This window comes from Belonocnema kinseyi, chromosome 7 (assembly GCF_010883055.1).
Source record: "Belonocnema kinseyi isolate 2016_QV_RU_SX_M_011 chromosome 7, B_treatae_v1, whole genome shotgun sequence".
In the NCBI taxonomy this organism is placed as follows: Eukaryota; Metazoa; Arthropoda; class Insecta; order Hymenoptera; family Cynipidae; genus Belonocnema; species Belonocnema kinseyi.
Genome location: NC_046663.1, coordinates 91,453,202 through 91,474,780, shown reverse-complemented (window position 1 = coordinate 91,474,780; position 21,579 = coordinate 91,453,202). Strand labels below are relative to the sequence as shown.

General features: G+C 26.8%; 1 protein-coding gene across 2 annotated transcripts in view; it reads left to right on the top strand.

Moving 5' to 3' along the window:
* LOC117176747 (cohesin subunit SA-1-like) overlaps positions 1-21,579 on the top strand; it is a 34,184-nt gene that overhangs the window by 4,633 nt on the left and 7,972 nt on the right. For both annotated transcript variants that reach the window (XM_033367022.1, XM_033367023.1), the window contains 6 exons: positions 2,419-2,991; positions 8,091-8,436; positions 11,528-11,755; positions 11,830-12,034; positions 16,403-16,589; positions 16,667-16,971. In XM_033367022.1, the coding sequence (XP_033222913.1) occupies positions 2,419-2,991; positions 8,091-8,436; positions 11,528-11,755; positions 11,830-12,034; positions 16,403-16,589; positions 16,667-16,971 (1,844 nt within the window). The remainder of the gene's footprint in view (positions 1-2,418; positions 2,992-8,090; positions 8,437-11,527; positions 11,756-11,829; positions 12,035-16,402; positions 16,590-16,666; positions 16,972-21,579) is intronic.

The following is a 21,579-nucleotide window of genomic DNA, read 5'->3' as shown; positions in this document are numbered from 1 at the left end:
TAAATTAGAATAAACCATGAATAGCAGCTTACAAAACATTATTAAAGATTTCAAAAGGTTTCAAAATTTTTTTTAAGGATGTTAAAACATTTAAAAAGATTGTGAGCATTTTATAAAGATTTCACGGTTTTCAATGATTTAAAAAAGGCGTGTATAACAAATAAAAAAAATTTCACAACAATTTCATAAAGCTTTTAAAATTTTCAAAATATTTAATGGACATCAAAGATTTGAAACATTTTAGAAGATTTAAAAAGATTTCACTAAGATTTAAGAGAATTCAATAAATAAAAAAGATCTAAGAAACATTTTTAAAGAATTTTAAAACATTTCACAAAGATTTGAAAGATTTATCAAATTTTTTCATAAGATTTGGAACATTTTATAAAGATTGCAAGGATTTCAGAGATTTAATAAAGGCGTGTATAACAAATTTACAAAATTTGACAACAATTTCGTAAAGCTTTTCAAATTTTCAAAAGATTTAATGGATTGCAAAGATTTGAAACATTTTAGAAGATTTGAAAAGATTTCACTGAGATTTAAAACAATTCAATAAATAAAAAGGATCTAAGAAAAATTTTACAAAGATTTAAAAACATTTCACAAAAATTTGCAAGATTTCTCACAATTTTCCATAAGATTTGGATCATTTTATAAAGATTGCAAGGATTTCAGAGATTTAATAAAGGCGTGTACATCAGAGTTAAAAGATTTCGAACGTTTCCAAAAATTTTTTAACTTTCGAAAGACTTTAAATTTTTTAAAATGGTATATTGAACCAGATTTCTAAAATTTCAAAAAAATTTATACAGATTAAAAATATTTTAATTATTTTAAATGAAGACAAAAGATTTCAGAAACATTTGACAAATATTTCAAAGATATTAGAAAATTGGCATAAAGATTTTAAAAGAATACAAGAACTCCAAAGGTTTCAAAAGGGTACACAAAAGATGTTATAAACAAAGAGTAAATAAAGCTTTCACAAATGTTTAAAAGATCTCATAAAAATTTAAAGAAATTTCACAAAGATTTTATATTTCATTGATTTTAAAGATTTAAAGGATTTCAAATATTATACAAACATTTTTAAAAAATTCCACAGAAATTTCAAGATTTCACAAAGATTTAAAGTACTTTAAGAGATTTTAACGAATTCACAAAGATTTCAAGGATTTCAAAGACGACTTATGTTTATTTATGGTTCTTCTCTCTTTAGAAATTATTGGGCAATAAAAAAAGATAGCTCATTGCTTAACAACAAACGGTTATTTCATTATTTGATGGAAAAAAAGGATAAATGGACAAACTTGACTCCTTGGCCTGGAAAAGACCTGGAATTTCGTTCTTAAGAATCGCTAGACACCTTGCTATTCACAAAAAGTTAGGGTTTTCTTAGGGTTTCAAAGATTTGAAGAGATTTTCAAATATTTTTTTCAATTTATTTGAAATTCGTGCTGAATTTTAATTTATCCTGAATTATTTTGAATTCTTCTAAATTCACTAAATTCAATAGATTTTAACAAAGTTTTTGTTCAATTCATCTTGAAATCTTTAAAAATCATTTTAAATTCGTGGGAATTTTATAATTTAATAGTTTAATTTAATTAATTTAATAGTTTCAAATTTTCTTTTAATTTTTCTAAACTTACTTCAAACTTACTCTATTCAATGAATTTTTCATATTTTTGAATTAATTTGAATTCAATTTTTTGTTTTTTAACTTCATCTCGATTGTTTATGAATTTCATCGAATTCTTTTCACTTTCCTTAAATTCCTCTAAATTCTCTTGAATCTGATTGTAACAAAGGGAATTTTTTTCGATTTGCAGAATTTTTTTACAAATGATTTTAATTTTTTGGGATTTAACTTGAATTGTTTTGTAGTTATTAGTTACTTCTTTGGTTAGAAATTCATAAAATTTCAAATATTTAAAGAAATTTGATTTTTTTTTAATTCACCCTGAATTCTTTGGAGCTCTCTTTATTTTTGTAATTTACTTGAATTCTTCTAAATCCACTCAATTCTATTTAATTCAATGAATTTTTGATTTTTTAAAAAGTTTTCATTCAATTTATTCTAAATTCTTTTTACTTCACCTTGAATTTTAGGCATTTCATCAAATTTGTTTGAGAATTCCCATAAATTTTCTAAGCTCCTTTCAAATCGACTGAAGTCAATAGAGTTTTTTCATATATTTTAATTGTTTTTAATTTATTGCAATTCTTTTAAATTAAACTTGATTTTTTGTTGGAATCTTAAGAATTTATCTTGAATCCGTAACCCTTTGATCGCGAAAAAGTACCCTATGAGCGTGCCAAAAAGTGGCCTTTTAGTCCCTTTAGTCAAAATAGAAAAAAGAGTCTAAATTATCCTTGCGAATTTCTGTTTCACAAAATCTAAATCAACTGCAGGATGGAACCTTTATGACAGTTCCGGAGAAGTTAGATTGAAATGCCTTGAAGCTCTGCAGCCTTTGTACGCTTCAGAAGATATGTGTCCAAAACTAGAGAACTTCAGTGTTAAATTCAAGGACAGGATTGTCAATATGACTCGCGATAAGGAAAATGAAGTAGCTGTGGAAGCAGTGAAGATTATGGTGTCAATCTTAAAATGTCACCCCAAGCTCCGCACGGATAAAATGGATGAAATTATCTTTGAATTGGTCTTTGAGTCTTATCAACCACTCGCTCGTGCAGCTGCCCAGTATTTGAGCAAGCGTTTGATGACGTTTGATGAAGAAGGAGTCATTGAAGTTAAGACTTTGATTCAAGATTTGGTTCTCTTTTATATAGAGTCTGAGGTTTCTGGACATGCGGATTTATTGGTAGATTCCCTGATGGAAATCAATGAGATGATGAAGGACTGGGAATGCATGACTGATTTACTTCTTGAAGATTCAGAGGAACAAGTTTCGGAAAATCAGGACAAAGCAGATAGTGTTCTTATTGAGTTGATGGTTTGCTGCATAAAACAAGCTGCGACTGGTGAGTTTTTCTGTACGAAATAACAATTTAGCATAATAAATGGCGGGCACTCAAACTTCAACAAAATATCCAGGCTATTTCCCGGTTTTCTCGGTCAAAACTTAAACGTTTTCCCGATTGACAATCAAGTGCTTATATTTTAATAATAATTGATTTATTATATAATTTTTAAAAAGATTTAAACATTTTAGAACTCCAAGATAAAGTATGGAACGTATAAATTATTGTCAAAGTGATTTGAGACTTCACACACCTAAATGCTCTTAAAACAAGAGTATATACGGCGATTTTTCAAGAAAATAGGGGAATAATAGGAGAATAAATTATTTTAAATAAAATTAATGTGGGTGCTACATTTCTTAGATTTCGAATCGAAATATATTGAATTTTCAAGAAAAAGAGTTGAGTTTTCTAGCTAAAATTCGAATGTTTTAGAACAAAATTTAATTTTAAAATCGAAATGATATAAATTTTCAACAAAAAAGTTAACTTTCAAACAAGAAAGATGACGAATTTTTAACAAAAAAGTTGAATTTTCGACTAAAAACGAATAATTTTTCACAAAAATGTTGAATTTTTAACCACATAGTTGAATTTTCAACCTACAAAGATGAATTATCAACCAAACAGTTGAATTTTCGACCAAAAATATTAATTTTTAACAAAATTTTTCAAATAAAAAGAAATGAATATTCAACCAAAAAAGACTAACTTAAGACAATAGTTTAATTTTCAACAAAATAATGAAATTTTTAACCAAATGGTATAATTTTCAACGAATAAAAGAGATGAATTCTAAACCAGGAATATAATAAAAAGAACTAAATTTCAACCACAAAAGATGAATTTTCTATCCAAAAGAAAAATGTTTAACGAAAAAGGTGATATTTTCAACAACAAAATAAAATTTTGAAACAAATAGTAGAATTTTTACTCAAATGAGATGAATTTTATACCCAGAATAATATATTAGAATCTTCAAACAAAAAATTAGTTAACACTTAACCTAAAATGATAACTTACCAAAAAATGAATATTCAATACAAAATGATGAATTTTCTTTCCAAAAAGATGGATTTTTGACCACAAAAGGTGACTTTTGAACAAACAAGTTGAATTTTTAATCTTCAAAACTGAATCATCCACCGAATAGTTGAATTAAACAAAATTAGCAATAAAAAACTTGAATTTTCGATCGAAAAGGATGATCTTTTAATAAAAGAATTGAATTTTTAACAAAATAATAAAATATTTAACCAAATAGTAGAATTTATTAATCGAAAAGATGCATTTTTAATTAAAAATATGACTTCTACCAAGATACGAATGTTCAATTTATAAGGACCAATTTTCTATTTAAAAAAACAAGAATGTTCAAATTTAAAGTATTAAACTTCAACCAAAAAGAATGGCTCTTTAAGAAAATAGTTAAATTTTCAACAAAATAATGACAATTTTTAACCAAATGGTAAAATTTTTAGCAAAAAAAAAATATATATATACATTCTGGACCACATCATATTTTTCATTTCAAGAGAATTAATTTTCAACTAGAGAATATGAATTTTGAACCAAAAAAACCAATTTTTTACCTAAAGATGAATTTCCTATACGAAATTTGAATTTTCATCAAAATAATTAAATTTTTAATCAAACAACAGAACTTTTTAACCAAAAGATGAATTCTGAGACAAAAATATAATAGCCCATTTTCCAAAAAAAGGGAATTAATTTTCAACAAAAAAAGCTTTTTAATATAATAGTTGAATTTTAAACAGATCAATTGAATTTTCAACAAAATACTTCAATTTTCAACTAAATAGTAGATTTCTTAACTAAAAGAGACGAATTCTGAACCGAAAATATTATAACAGTAGATGAAATTTTAATGAAAAAGAATTCACTCTCAACCAAAAATACGACTTTTCTATTAAAGGATGAATTTTCAATCCAAAAAGACCAATTTTCTAAAAAAAAAATTTTGTCAGCCATAGTTTAAATCATTATCCCTAAATTGTCATTTTATTACGCCAATTATCAGTTACTAATTATATAAATTTAGGTTGCCTATGTAATTTAATATGTTAAATATCTAAAAAAAAAAGTTTTCTTTCTTAAATATAAAAGGAACATTAGTATTTGAATGATCTTTCAACACAAGATTTAAATTCTTAAATAAATATTGTACAAAATGAATGTTCATCTTTAAACGAAACGTTAACTTTAAAAATTTAGCGGAGATGGTAACACTGAGCACAATTCCAAATTCTTTTTTTTTGTTAGCCGGAAACGCTACCTATCACAAACACAAACACAATTCAGAAAAAATCCTGCTTAAAAAAATGCTCTGCTGTTTCCTGGCTAAATTCCGGTACTAAAAATTCCCGGTTTTCCGGTTTGGGGCCACCCTGTACCCTGATATTAATTTTATTAAATAAATTTAAAAAGGTAAACCAGCTCGACTTTTGAGTGATGTACACTAGATTTCAGAAATATTTCAAAGGTTTCACAATGATTTTGAAAACTTTACAACAGTTCATTTAAAGAATTTTAAAATGCAATTTTAAAGACTTAACAAATTTTTACATTCTCGTCATTTATGATTGAGAAAGTATTAGAATTGTCGGAAATTTGACATTACACCTTTTCAACGGATCTCCACGTTTCGAGACCCCCGTAATCCGAAAATCAGGTTTTCACGATGGCGTCTGTCTATCTGTCCGTCAGTCCGGCCGTCCGTTTTATAGTATTAAAAAGAACAAACAATTTATCCTTATGACTTTTTTCTATAAAATGAAAATTCTCAGAGTTATAGCATTTTCAAAATTTTTTTAATCAGCCGAAAATCAAAATTTGAAGCCAAAAAACGCACGATACGAAAAAAAGTCAAGAGAAGAAAAACATTTATTTTTGAAAGCTCTAAAAGATTATCATAACAAATTTTTGGATTTTCTTCAAAAATCGAAAATTCAAATTTTGATTGCACAAAAAATAATGGAAAATAAAAAGATTCCATTTTGTGGACAAACTGTGTAGGATACGAAAAAAGATGAATGAACAAAACTGGTTATCCCAAAAAAAATCTACAACTTCATTAAGAATCACCTCTTGATAGGACGCCTACTTTTTGTTTTTTTTTTCGTGAAAAATAACGTTGAAAAAAATAAAATAAAAAAAATGTGTGGAAAAACGACGAAAGTTACGAGAAAAAAATCCAACAAAACCTGTTTACAAATGTCTGTCGGAAATCGAGCGCGCAACGCGAGTTTCACGATGAGAATGTGTACCTCAAAGCCTACAGAGCTTTGAGAAACTTAATCTTTGATTATACTTAATTAAGTAGACAATTTAGAATATGAAGACGCATATAAATACTGCCATCTAAAAGAGATCTTTTTGATAAAGTTTTTTTCAAGCTTTCCAAATGCAAAGAATAAATATCCGAGCGCGAAGCGTGAGGTGTAGTTATGTTCGAGCGCAAAGCGCGAGATTCAATCCTCGCGCGCCCTAAGCGCGCTCAAACTTGCGATCGAATTCGAGCCGCGCGCGTAGCGCGCGAGGAGAGTATGCCCGCGACGCGGGCAAATTTTTTATTATTAGCGTTTGACATCGAATATTCGGAATTAATTTCAAATTTAAGAATTTTCAGATTTTAACGCTCGATTTAAACTTTATAAACTATTTTTAATTTTAAAATAACTTTAAAATTATATATTCATAATTAAAGGCTTTTATTAAATTAAAAATATTTTTTTGGTCTAAAATTTGAAAATGTTTAATTAAGAAAAATAAAAATCGCTTGATATATAGAAATATTTTATTGTCAATGTAAAATCAGTAAATGTACATCAGATATCGAAAACTGAAGAAACAACTGAACTTTAAATTTTACAATTTTAATTTTTCTATTTCATAAAATTTATTTTGCAAGAAAAAATGTTGAATTTTGATGTATAATAAATATTAAACGCCTATAATTCCTAGAAAAAAATCGATAAGCTGAAGAAATATTTATAAGGTCTGAAAAAAAATGAATTAAAAATTAAAAATGATTTCATATAATTTAAACGAAGTGTTTACTTGTACCGATAAAATCCGGCTATACGTGCTGAAATTTTGTTGCAAATAACCCACTACCTAATTTATAACAAAATATAGATTTTTGCAGAGATTGAACAAAAAATTTAGAAGCTTTTTAAGAATTATGAAAAACTTGAAAAGAATAAAAAACATTTTCTTAAGATTCATAGGAAAATTGAAAATAACTTTTTATTTTGAAAAATTAATATAAAGAGAATATTTAAAGAGATATGAAAAGATTTCCAAAATGGTCAATAATGAATCTGCAAGATTTTAAGGAAATATTTTCAGTTTTGCAGGATTAAAAAAAATCTAGGAAGAATTCGTATCTTTTTAAAAGATGTTTAGAAATTTAAAAAAATTCAAGAATAATTTTGAATTTAAATAAATGTAAAACATCGTGTAGATTCGTCAAGATTTTGAAATAAAATTTTAAAGCTTTTTAAGGATGTTTAACCTATTTGAAATGAAAATAATTGAACTTTTAATTTGAGAAGTGTTCAGCTTATAACGAAAATTTAATTGTTCAATTTTGAACATTTCTAGCTTAAAATTGCCTAAAATGATTTGCAGCTTCGCTTCTATTACTTCAAATAGAACATTTTTTAGCTTTAGAGTTCAAATTTTTTAACTTCACTGACCGTGAAAAATTTTTGCGAACTTGGAAATGACCGGGAATTTTTGTATGTGATTAACAATATATTTAATAAGTTCGATTTACTTTATATTCAAGGAATTTCAAATGAATTTATCTTATTGCAAAGAAAATTTTCCAGGGATTTCAAGGGATTCAAAAGAATTTCAAGAGTTTAAAAAAATTTAAAGGGAATTTCAAAAGAATTTTGGGAATTAAATTTCAAGGGATTCTTTGCAACTTCAAAGATTTCAAGGAATTTCACAATATTTATTTGAGATTTTAGGAAGGCAAAATTGTAATATTTTTAAGGTTGCTAGGGATTAATGTTTAAAACTGTAAAAGTTACTATAAATATAGACAATGTTCTTGAATTCTTCACTAGGTGAAATTCCAGAACGTCGAGTACCAAAACGCAAGATGTCAACAAAGGAAGAGCAACAAGTTAAACAAGACAGGGAGAAAATAACGAAACATTTTGTCGAAAATTTGCCTCTTCTGCTCTCTAAATACAGCAATGATCCTAAGAAACTGGCAAATCTGCTCACCATTCCACAATATTTTGACCTGTTTATCTACGTCAAGCTCAAGGAAGAAGACAATTTGGAAGCATTACTCCACGAAATGCAGATGATTGTAGAAACTGTTGATGACTCTGTTGTGCTGGAAACAGCATCAAAAACCTTTGAATGCATGTGTGTTAACACGGAAGGCCATCCGAATTTCGCTAGGTTTGCAATCATTTTTTATTACTGAATAATCTGCGATGTCTTTTTTGTCATAAAAGATTAATGTTCAATCCAAAATGATGAATTTTTAAGAACATTGTTGAATTTTCGACCAAAAATGATGAATTAAACAAAATAGTTTAATTTTCAGCATATAAAGATGCATATTCCATCAAATGGTCGAATATTTAAACAAAAAAGATTAAAATCATATCAAATACACTACCACTCAAAAGTTTGGATTCGCCTCTTTTTTGATGATTCATTAAGTTCTCTTAATTTTTTATTATGTTAGAGCTAAACATTTTTTCTTTAAATTGATTAAATGCTCTCAAAATTCTGTATAAATGAGTTCTTTCACTGTGATAGGATTTTGTTAGATTTACGTTCGTAAGCTTTTGCGATGCTGTGGAAAAATAGCTTTAAAATGAGCCGAAGAACATTTAAAAATATTGATTATTAAGGAAGTTACTGGAAATTTGAGAAAGCATTGAAATATACACTATTCTTGCATTATATATTTAAAAAATGAACGATTTGGCTTCATCATGGGCTCATTAATTGGGAAATTTTTATAGCATTGACTTATTTAAAGAGAACAAATTTTAGCTCTTACCTAATTAAAATTAAGAGAATTTAATCAATCACCGAAAAAGAGGTGAACTCAAACTTTTGACCAGTAGTGTATATTTCAAGACAATTGCATTTTTCATTAAAAAAAAGTTTATTTTTAACCAAGAAAGATGACTTTTATACCATGCATAAAGAATTTTTAACAAAAGAACAAAGTTTTTATGCTAAAAAGTCGAATGTTTTTAAGAAACAGTAGACTTTTAAATTGGAAAAGATTAAGGTTTAACAAAAAGGATAATTTTCTATCAAGAAAGATGATTTTTTAACAAGATACTTGAATTTTCAACGGAAGTGTTATATTGACAATCAAATGGATGAACTTTCTAGTAAAAGAGATGAGTTTTCCAAAAAACAGTTAACGCTTTAAACAAATGGTAAAATTTTCGAGCCAAAAAAGACGAATTTTTTCCAAGACAATTGAATTTTTAAAAAGAGAGTTAATTTGAGAACTAGAAAGATACATTTTTCACCATGGAGGTTGTCTTTTGTACCATAAAAGATTAATGATTAATTCAAAAGTATTAAGTTTTAAGTCCATAGATGAATTTTTGAAAAAAATGGATGACTATCAAAATAGTCGAATTTTCAAAAAATAATTATATTTTTAACAAAATAGTTGAACTTTTAAACTAATAGTTGAATTTTCAGCATACATAGATGCATTTTTAATCAAGTGGTCGAATTTTTAAAGAAAAAAGATCAAAACTCAATCAAATATTTGAATTTTCAAGACAAAAAGACCAATTTTTCAGAAGAAAGTTAAGTTTAAAAAAAAAAAAGATGGGCTTGTATTAAGAAAGATGAATTTTGAACTATATAGTTGTATTCTCAAGTAAAAAGTTGACTTTTCAACAATGAAGAATAATATTCTACCCTAAAAGTTGGTTTTTCAACAAAAATGATTAATTTTCTACCCAAAATGATGACTTTTCAACAAAGTAATACATGAATTATCCTCCGAATACATAGTTTATTTTTAAATTATACAATATACAGGATGAAGTTTTACTAAAAAATGGAATAGTATTAACATTTTCAGATGACAACTCTGATAAAAAAGAACTTTAAATAAAAAAAAACGAATTTTCAACAAAAAAGATGAATTTTCAACCAATAATATTAATGTTCTATAAAAAAGACGAATTTCTAACTTATCCAATATACAGGATAAAATTTTAACCAAACATGGAACGGTTAAACATTTAGATAAAAAAAATGTTTACAAAAAAAAATATTTTAAAACAAACTTCTTAAAGTTTCAACCAAAAAGATGAATTTTCGACAAAATTGTTTAATTTTAAACCCAAAAAGACGAATTATCTACAAAAAATTGAATTTTCAACCCAAAACTATGATTTTTTTAACCAAAAAATTTAATTTTTAACCAAATAGTTTAATTTTCTATCAAATTGTTGAATGTTCGAGCCAAGAAGATGAATTTTCTACAAAACAGTAGAATTTTTAACATAAACGTTCATTTAAAAGCAAATCCTTGAATTTTCAACAACAATTTTGAATCCTTAATTAAAAATTCAATTTATTTTACAGAATATTTAAACTTTGAGTCAAATAATCGACTTTTTAATCAAAAAAGATTAATCCTCAACGAAGGATCTAACAGTTATTTCAACCCAACAATTGCATTTTTAACCAAAAAGGATACATTTTCAACCAAGAAAATTAAATTTCTACTAAGAAAGACGAATTTTCGATAAAATATGTGAGATTTTTTTACCAAACGAGATGAATTCCGAACCAAAAATACAATATTAGCTTTTTTAATAACAGGGTGTTCAGCAACTTTAAAAACCTGGAATTGTCCTTGAATTTTTTACTTGAAACTTGAATTTGAGCTTTTTGTTTGCTTTTAAAATATTTATTTTATTGACGTTCATGATATTTTTGAAGAATTCTAAAGATTTTAAACGATTTTGAAAGCTTTTAATTTTGAGAAGATTTCGTAAATATTTCAAGGATTTACAATAATTTCAAAATTTTTTTAGAAGATTTTAAAAGTTTTCACAAAGATTTCAACTCATTCAATAATTTCATACAAATACAAAAGATTTGACTAAAAAAACAAGAAGATTTAACAAATTTTTCCCAGGAATTTCAAAATCACAAAAGATTTCACAAAGATTTAAAAAATGTCTAATTAAAAAATTCCCAAAGGTTTTACAAAGACAACTTATGTTCGCAAAAAAAATATTTTATTTATGGTTCTGCTTTCTTTGGAAATTCTTGGCCAATAAAAAAATGAGATATGGAAAAACTTGATTTCTTGACCTGGAAAACCTCGAAAAGGCCTTAAACTTTTTTTTCTGAGAACCGCTGGACACTGAATAAAAAAATGAACTTTTACCCAAAAATATTGTTGGATTTTCTTTTTGGAGTACATCTATGGTAATAATAAATATTAAATTATAACAAGAGCCAGATTCACAATAAAAATTCTTTACAGGTGTGATCTTGCACGTACGAGATTGATTGATGAGATTGTAAAAAACTACAAAACAGCAATAGAAGAATACAGAACTACCTTGGAGGCAAAGAAAGAAATCGATTCAAAACTTTCCATCAAAGTTACACAGTTTCTCAAGCAAGTCGCTCTTTTTTACACAAATCACGACCTGAATCATTGGCAGCTTTGGGATTCGCTCTTTAAGAATATTTTAGATACATTTTTAATGTTAGTTTCTGCAATTTTTTGATAGATTTTGATAAATTTATATAAAAATTTTTTATTCAATTCGTTAATTCCAGGACCGATACTCGAAATTCGCTTTCTGATGAGGCAGTCAAGTACTGCATAACTTCCTGCTACTTTTCATTTCTGTGGGGCCAACATCATCTCTTTAAATGGGCGGATTCGGATTCACAAAGCGATGAAAAGTGTAAGGTTTTGAGAGAACACTTGGACGATTTCATGGTATTGATATGTAGCTTCAGTGGCGACAAGATGAAAAGGGTACTTGGAAATATTATTATAAAATTACACATTTTTCTTTCCCAGTGGAGCGAAGGAGATTTTTTTCAGCAAAAAAATTTAATTCACATATTTTTGTTGAGTCGAAGGGCTGAAAACTGGTATACACACTCTCTGCAATCTCATTCAATCCCTTGCAATCCCCCCTTTCAAAAAAATATAGGAAATTTTTTATAAGTCTCTGATTATTTTCCGATAATGAATTTCTTATAATTTTTCACTATTCCAGAAAAATTATTATAGAAAATCATTATAAGAAAAGAAGTACAGAAATAAAAAATGTTAAAATATGGAAAGAATTGATGCAAAAAAGTAAAGAAAATACAATTTTTTAGAATATAAAGAGATTTCTAGAAATTCGGGACATAAATTAAATTTTCAGGGATTCCTAGCGATTTCAAAGATAAGGGACTTCAAAGATTGCTAGGAATTTGAACATTTTTTTACTATAGAACTTTAATTAGGATGGACGCTGGAACGGGAAATGACAGTGAATATATTTTTCAACCGGGAATTTTACAAATTTTTCGAAAAAAAAAATCTGTCCAAGTTTGATTGGAACCGTTTTTTCAATAATCAGTTGAATTGTTGTCCTTTTCAAGTATGATGTAATTCAATTTACAGTACGTCATTGGAAAATGTTTTACTAACAAATTTTCCATTTTGGATTTTAGTTTTTAAGCGCACATTTCTCATTTAAAGAATTTTAAAATACAGTTTTTAATACTTACAAAATTAAAAATTAGTAGCGCTTAAAATCGACAATTTTGGATTTAAAAAACTTTGAAGTTGATCAAATGTGAATATAAATTATAATCATTTTTAAAATTTAACTATAAATTAAGGATTAACTAGTGAATAATAATTGGGTTTACAAGAAGATTACTTTAAAAATGAAACTGTTTCGATTGAAACTTTATCAATTATTTTCAGTTTTAAAATAACTTAGTCTAAAATTTGAAAGTTTTTAATTAAGAAAATTAACAATTGCTTAATATTTAGACATATTTGATTGTTCATGTAGAATCAGTAATTATAAATCAAATATTCATTACGAAACAAACAACTAAACTTGGAATGTTACAATATTAATTGTTCTATTTGAAAGAAATTTAATTTACGAGTAAAACAGAAAATTTTAGTGCAATTAGCCCACGGTCAAATTTAAAAGAAAATATAGATTTTTGCAGAGTTCGAACAAAAAATTTAGAAGCTTTTTAAGAATTATGAAAGGCTTTAAAAGAGTAAAAAACATACTTTTTCAATTCCCAGACAAATTGCAAATTAATTTTTATTTTGAAAAAATAATTTTAAGAGAATATTTAAAAAGAAATTAAAAAAGATATCCAAATTTTTCAAAAATGTTTTTAAATTGACAGGATTTTGAAATAAATTTTTGAATCTTTGCGAGGATTTCTCAACTATTTAAAATGAAAATAATTTCATTTTAAATTTAATAAATGTTCAGTTTATAACAGAAATGTAATCTTTCAATTTTTAATATTTCAAGCTTAAAATTGCTTTAAATTATTTACAGCTCAGTTTTTATTACTTCAAATACAATTTTTTTAGCTTTAGTGTTCGAATTTTGTAATTCCAATGACCACGAATAATAATAATTAACACAATTAACTTTATATTCAAGGAATTTCAAATGATTTTCACGTATTTTAAACAAAAATTTCAAGGGATTTCAAAGAATTTTGTTGGATTTTCAAAGATTTCAAGGAATTTTACAATATTTTAAAATTATTTATACTAATTTTTAATGGATTTGCACGATTTCCACGGGAAAGTTTTCAAGGGATTTCTAAAGAATTTCATAAAATAAATGAAGTAAGAATAAATTTCAAGGGATTTCACAAGATTTAAAGAATTTTATCGAATTTTCAAGGATTTCTAGAGATTTGAGCTGTGTTTATCAGAGAACTTTAATAAATACGTTCAAATTTATTTTTTTTTCAAAGTAATCAAAATGATTTTTAATAAATGAAGTGGAACTAAATTTCAAGGAATTTCACGAGATATAATGGATTTTATTAAATCACCAAGGATTTTAAGGAATTAATTTATATTCAAGAGATTTCAAATGATTTTTACTTATTTTAATATATTTTTACGATTTCCCAAGGCCATATTGTAAGGGATTTCTAAAGAACTTCGTAAAGTAAGTAATAATATAATAATAATAAATAAGTATTTCAACGGATTTAAGCTGCTTTTTTTAGAAAACTTTAAAGAATAAGGTGAATTTAATCTATATTCAAGGAATTGAAATTTTAGATTAAATTTCAAGGGATTTTTAGGCATTTCAAATATTTTATGAGATTTCTGTAGATCTAAACGGGGCTTTTTGTAGGTAACTTTAGTGAATAAGATCAATTTATTATTTTTTTCAAAATATTTAAACTTATTTTAATGGATTTTTACGGTTTTCAAAGCAAATATTTCAAGAGATTTCCAAACAATTTCGTAATATAAATGAAGTGAAAATAAATTTCAAGGGATTTACCAGATTAAAAGGATATTATTGAATCTCCAAGGATTTGTAGATATTTGGGCTGTTTTTATTAGCGAATTTCAATTAATCATTTTAATTTTATTTATATTAAAGGAATTTGAAATCATTTTTACTTATTTTAATGGATTTTTACGATTACATTTCAAGGGATTCGTAACGATTTCAAAGATCTTAAGGAATTTTAAGGTACTTCAAGGAATGTTACAAGATTTAAAAGATTTCATTCAATTTCCAAGGATTTCTGGCGATTTTAAAACTTTCTAGGGACTTAAACGGGGTTTCAGATAACTTTAATGAATATAACTTCAACCTATTTTTTTCAAAGTTTTTCGAATAATTTAAACTGTTATTGAATTTTTAAGTATTTCCGGAGATTTCAAAGATTTCTAGGGATTTAAGGCCATGTGGCGAGTGGGTCACGTGACCAGATTCCCACCTTATCTTCAATTTTTTTATTTCCCAACTTATTTTCACACGAAGCGCCACATCGAGTTGAAAATTTGGGATAATAAATAAGAAGCACTAACAAAGGTGGGTCTGGTCCTAAATTTTAATAATCATGAAAAAAGGGAAAAAAATTATTTACAACAAAACCGATCCGCCATTCAGACCCGCCATTCTTAGCGCTTCTTGTTTAGTATCCCAAATTTTCAACTTGATATGGCATTTCGTGTGATAATAAGTTGGGAACTAAAAAAAGTGGTTGTAAGGTAGGAATCTGTTCACGTGAGCTACTCATCACATGGCCTTAAATGGGTTTTTTTGCAGAACTTTTATCATTAAGTTCAATAGAATTTAAAAAAAATATTTCAAGTAATTTTTACTTATATTTTAATGGATTTTAACAATTTTTAAATGAAAATTTTCAAGGTATTTCAGAATATTAAAAATATTTGATTGAATCTCCAAAGATTTCAAAGGATTTCTTCTAGGGGTTGGAGTTTTTTTTTATTAAAAACGAAAGAAATTAAATTAAATTTCAAGAGATTCTTAGCGAAGTTCACAAGATTTAAAAGATTTAATTGAATTTCCAAGAGTTTTAGGGGATTTTAAAGGATTTGGAGGAAGTTGGCATGTTTTTCTTTAGAGAACTTTAATTAATAGGTTCAATTTAATTTTATTTCCAAGGCAGTTAAAATTATTTCCAAAGATATCTAACTTTATTTAAAAGATTCCAAGGAATTTAAAAGCACTTTATCAGATTTTAAGAAATCTACTGACTTTAAAGATATAAAGGAAATTCATTATTCTGAAAATAGTTTTCTGTATAATAATTTTCTATAATAAATTTCCTATAATAGAGAAAAAATTATAGGAAAATAATTATAGGTCTATATGAATTTTCCTATAATATTTTTGTTGTTGTTAAAAATTCGTTCTTTTGGTTGAAAATTCGTCACTTTAGTTGAAAATTGTTTTTTTTTTATTGGAAATTGGTTGTTTCTGTAAAATTAACTGCTTTTTACCTAAAATTAAAATCTTGTTTGTTTAAAAATTCGACTGCTTACTTGAAAATTGCACTACTTTGTTAAAAATTCATTCTTTGGGTTAAAAGAGTTCATCACTTTCGTTGAAATTTGCTTTCTTCGATTGAAAATTAAACTGTTTTTTGGAATTTCTTGTTGTTAAAAATTAAATTTGTTATCTGAAAATTTAACTATTTTATATTTGGTCTACATGAATTTTCCTATAATATATTTTTTTTCGTAAGGGTCATGCAATCTCATGCATTCTTTATAAAATCCATTTAAAATCTATCAAATCCAAGAGATCTTTAGTAATTTCATTAAATTTCATTGATTTTATTTTTATTTTGTTGTTCTTTTTAGCCAGTACCAGACGCTTTGAGAGAAGATGCTTTCATTGCATTTTGTGATCTGCTTGCAATTTTTTCTAACCGGTTGCAAAGCCATCCCGAACCTTTGATGCATCAATTGATTTACACACCGACTCCTATGATGCATACAATTATACGAAATTTCTTACAGAAGTTCGTTTTTGTTGAGAAAGAAGATGGTTCGTAATTAGTATTTTCTTTGGCTTAAAATTGTAAAATTATTTGAATTCTAATTAATTTGATTTATGATTTAAAGACGAAGTGGATGAACCTTCAAGGATGGAAGATTTGGCCAAAAGGAGAAACTTGCTTGCAGGTTACTGCAAGTTGATTGTCTACAATATGATATCAGCGAAAGAAGCTGTATTTGTCTTTAAGAATTATGTTAAATACAAAAAGGACTATGGAGACCTCATCAAAGAGACATTGATTAAAACGAGGGATATTAGCAATAAAAACTGTGCACTCGTTATGCAATACACTTTAAATTGTCTCTACCGTGAAATCGTTGCTGAAAAGGGAAAAGTTAGCACAAACAGCACCGAATTTCACGAGATTAAGGTAAAAAAATTAATTAAATCCTTCGGGATGGTAGTTATAATCGGGGAAAAAAATTCCCCTTTTTCCCCAGTTTGCAACCATTTTTTGTGGTAATTGAAATAAAAAAATGCAAACTTTTGGAGCTGTTTTTTTCATTTAAAATAATTAAAACTGAACTGCTAATTAAAGGAGTTAAAATAGAGCTTTTGAATTTGAAACTTTTATAACTGAGGCTTAACATTTTTAGTTTCAAATGCTCAATAATTTACACGCATAAAATGGAATCTTCTACCACTTTTCAAGCGAAAAATTTTGAATTGAATTCCGTTTAACTACAATATTTTAAACTTCAATAAATAAATATAAATCCACGCTATCATGTACAATGCTCTAAATTGAAGAATCAAGCAATAAATGTCTAAATGATAGAAATTATATACTTTTAGGCATTTTAAAAATAAAAGCATTAAAAACTGCACGATTGAAATTGTAATAAACTAAAAATTTTGTCAAAAGGAACAATTAAAATGTAACATTAAAATTGTAAATATAGCAAAACGATTGAAAAATCCCGAAAAATGAAATTCCTGATATTATAAAATATCCGACATTATAAAATTGCCAATGTAGGAACATTTTAATATTAGAAAATTCCCGAATATAACAATAAAAATTGTTTTCGTAATAAAAATGTCGTAAAACAGAAAATATTTTCATCAAATAATAGTATTTTATATATTATTTTTTAGTTCAGTATTTATCAGGGTTTTAATTGTTTGGATACGTGAATTTCACTATAATCGGAATTTTACAGTGTCGGATATTTTATAATGTAGGAAATTGTATTTATTGCAATTTTATATTACCGAGAATATTATATTTCAAATCATTTATTTTTCGCGATTTTTCAGTCGTCCCTGAAATTTCATCTCTTTTGGTCAAAACTAAATTTATTTTCGTTTAGGATTAAAATGCTTGGTTAAAGATTGAAATACTTTGTTAAACATTTATTTTTTGTCTAAATATTCATAATTTTAATTCAAAATTCATATATTTGATTTAAGATTCAACTATTGTGTTGAAAATTCGCTTTTTTTCTTGGTTGAAAATTATTTTTTTGTGTGAAAAATATATCTTACATTTTTAGTTAAAAATGCCATTTTTTTGGTTAAAATTAATTTATTAAACTTGCTGTTTCGAATACTTTGTGATAAATTTGTCGTATTGGTAGAATTCATCTTTTTTTATTAAAAATTAAAATCTTTTTTCTTCAAAATTTAACTACTTGAAAGTTGTACTATGTACTTTGTTAAAAATCCATGCTTTCGGTTGTTAATTCCTCACTTTAGTTGCAAATTGATTTCTTTGATAAAAATTTAACTATTTTGTTGAAATTTTTTTTTATTCAAAATTAATTTTTTTTTAAACTTAAAATGTAATATATTCCATTTTTAGTTAAAAATTAAACTATTTAGTTGGAAATGAATCAATCTTCTTGAGAATTCGATTTTTTTCGGGATTGGAAATTAAGTTTATTAACTGAAAGTGTATTAAGCCATTTTTTGTCAAAAAGTGATCTTTTCTATTTGAAGATTCATGTATTTGAATGCAAATTCGTATTTCTAGTTTAATCATTTCTCTTTTTAATGGTAATTCAACTATTTTTACTTAAAATACAAATCTTATTTAGTTGATATACCAAATGTTGCATGTTTTATTGAGAATCAATCTTTTTTGCTTGAAAAAAACTTGATTGAAAGTTAAATTAATTTGTTGAAAATTATTTTTTTTTAAGCTTCATCATGTTTATCAACTCAAAACCTTTTTTGTTCAATTTTTTTATTATTAACGATTTTAATTTCTAATTGTTCAACTCTTCTTCCAAGTTAAGAAATCAACTTAAAAAAAAACATAAATCAAACTTATTTTAAAGTGCATTATATAATGTTTTGCAAAATTAATGATCCATTTTTATTTGAGGATTCAAACTATTTTGTTGGAAATTTCTCTTTGTGGTAGAATTCAATGATTTTTATATAAAATGAATATAATTTTACGTTGTAATTTTGAATACTTACTTGACAAATTCATTATTTTATTAAAAATTCGTTCTTTTGGTTGAAGATTCGTCACTTCAGTTGAAAATTGCTCTCTTTGATTGAAAGTTTAACTTTTTTGTCCACATTTTTTTTATTCAAAATTAATTTTTTAACTGAAAATTTGACATTTGATGTTTGGTTGACTATTCATTTATATTGATTATTCAGATTAAGGATTCAATTATTTTGTTTCTGTTTAAAAATTCGACTACTTACTTGAAAATTGCACTACTTTGTTAAAAATTCATTCTTTGAGTTAAAAAAGTTATTTACTTTCGTTGAAAATCGATCGCTTTGGTTGAAAATTGAACTGTTTTGTTGAATTTTTTTGTTCAAAATTAAATTTTAAACTAATTTAAACTAATTTAAATTAATTTAAATTAATTTAAATTATTTTTTAATTTAATTTTTTTTTTGAATTTAATTATTCCATATTTGGTTGAAAATTTATCTTTTTTGGCTAAAAAATTGAATTATTTAAATGGAAATTAGATTATTTTGTTTAAAAAAACGTGTCATATTGAAATAAAAAATACGTATCGAATAATTTTTGAGTGTTTAACAAGAAAAAAATATTTTACGTGAAAAAAAAATATTGTGTGAAATACCCCATACATAAAATTGATGTCCGCTAAATTATATATTATATTATATTTAGCAATCATCCATGATTCTTTTTGTTTTGTCGCCTGAGCAACTTAACCTCACCTGCCATTTGACTTAGAGTAAGGAAGTAACCAAGCATATTAAAAATAATAAAAATAACAACGCTGCCGGCCCTGATTCAATTTCAAATTTAGTCCTCAAGAAGCTTCCTATCTCATGCCTAACACTACTTGCTCTTATCTTCAATGCCTGCATACAACTAAGCTACTTTCCTGAATCTTGGAAAATAGCTCACATTCTAGTTTTTCAGAAAAAAGGCAAGGATCTACATCATCCGACCAGCTACTGCCCCATAAGTCTACTTAATACAATGAGAAAAATTTTTGAAAAAATAATACTCACTCGCGTAAACTATCACCTCGAGGAAAACAGCATCCTAAAAACGCAGCAATACGGTTTCAGAAAAGGTCACTCTACACAGCATATGATGCTCAAGCTCACCGAAGCAATTAGCTTAAATTTTAATCGAAGAAAACATACTGGAGCTGTGTTCCTCGACGTAGAAAAAGCTTTTGATAGTGTCTGGCATGTTGGACTGCTTGGAAATCTAATACATTACAACTTTCCAAGAGGGCTTATCTATTTCATACATTTTTATCTTTCCAACAGAAAATTCAGTCAAAATAGGCCAGACACTTTCAAAAGAGAAACCCATCCGAGTGGATGTTCCCCAAGGGTGCATTTTAGGAGCAGTATTTTTCATTATCTATGTAAACGACATCCCTGAGGTCCCTGAAGTTTTAATCGGATTATATGCGGATGACATCGCGTTATTCACTTCATCCTGGTCAGTTCCAAAAATCTTTAAATTGCTTAACAAAGCTCTTGAAGCCATTGAAGCATGGGTTAAACTCTGGAAAATAAAAATAAACGTAGCAAAATCTGAATCAATTCTTTTCTCAGTCAGAAGAGCAGCTAAAATAGATCCAACTAAAATGTTTAATGAAAAAATAGAAAGGAAACCTCCGTGAAATACCTCGAGGGTAAACTACACAAGCGTCTTAACTGGAAGCAATATATCCAGGAAACTAAAGGGAAAGCTCTCGGAGTTATCTCTCGATTAAATCCTATTATTAACAGACATTCCAGCCTAAAACCTGAATATGGAATCCTAATTTACAAAATGTTTATCCGACCAATCATAAATTATGCATGTACAATTTGGGGGCGGGGGGTACATCAAAAAGCATTATTAATCACATTCAGATCACACAAAATAAATTCCTCAGACGTATCACAAGGACCCCTAGATATACTAAGAACTCTGTCCTTCACAGAGAATTTCAATTACCTTACATCTAAGAGTATATTAAGGAAACCGCCACTAAATTTTATGAATCTACATCATTATCACCTGTTGAACCTATTTCCTCTATAGGGAAATATAATTTCGATCCTCTCCGCAAACACGCGATGCCAAAAGACTTCCACATGAAATAAGTCAACCAGAATTTTCATTTTCGACCCCTCTACCCCTTTCGCACTCTTCTTTTCTACTTTACTTTATTTTTCTTTTATAAAATAAATTATCAGATATCGTGGTTTTTCCCGTTTGCGGGCTTTTTTTCACATATAATAAACGTCACTTTAAATTCAAGCCATGTCAAATTTCTCTCAGATTGTGTAATAATGCCCAAACGGGTAACGCACTACAACTTCTTCCAGTCTGATCATTCTTCGGGGAGATCATTAATCGTGAGTGCATTGGATCTCACAAGAGGGGGCGATGGTTCGGGCCCCCTCATCCCCACCCCTTTTTTCCCAGAAGTCAGATCTCCCCGGGCTTCGGCCCAAGGTACATCTCCCTGGCCTCTCCGCGCAAACCCTGGCCCGAGCGAAGAAGACCCAAGCCAATCCCCCCCCT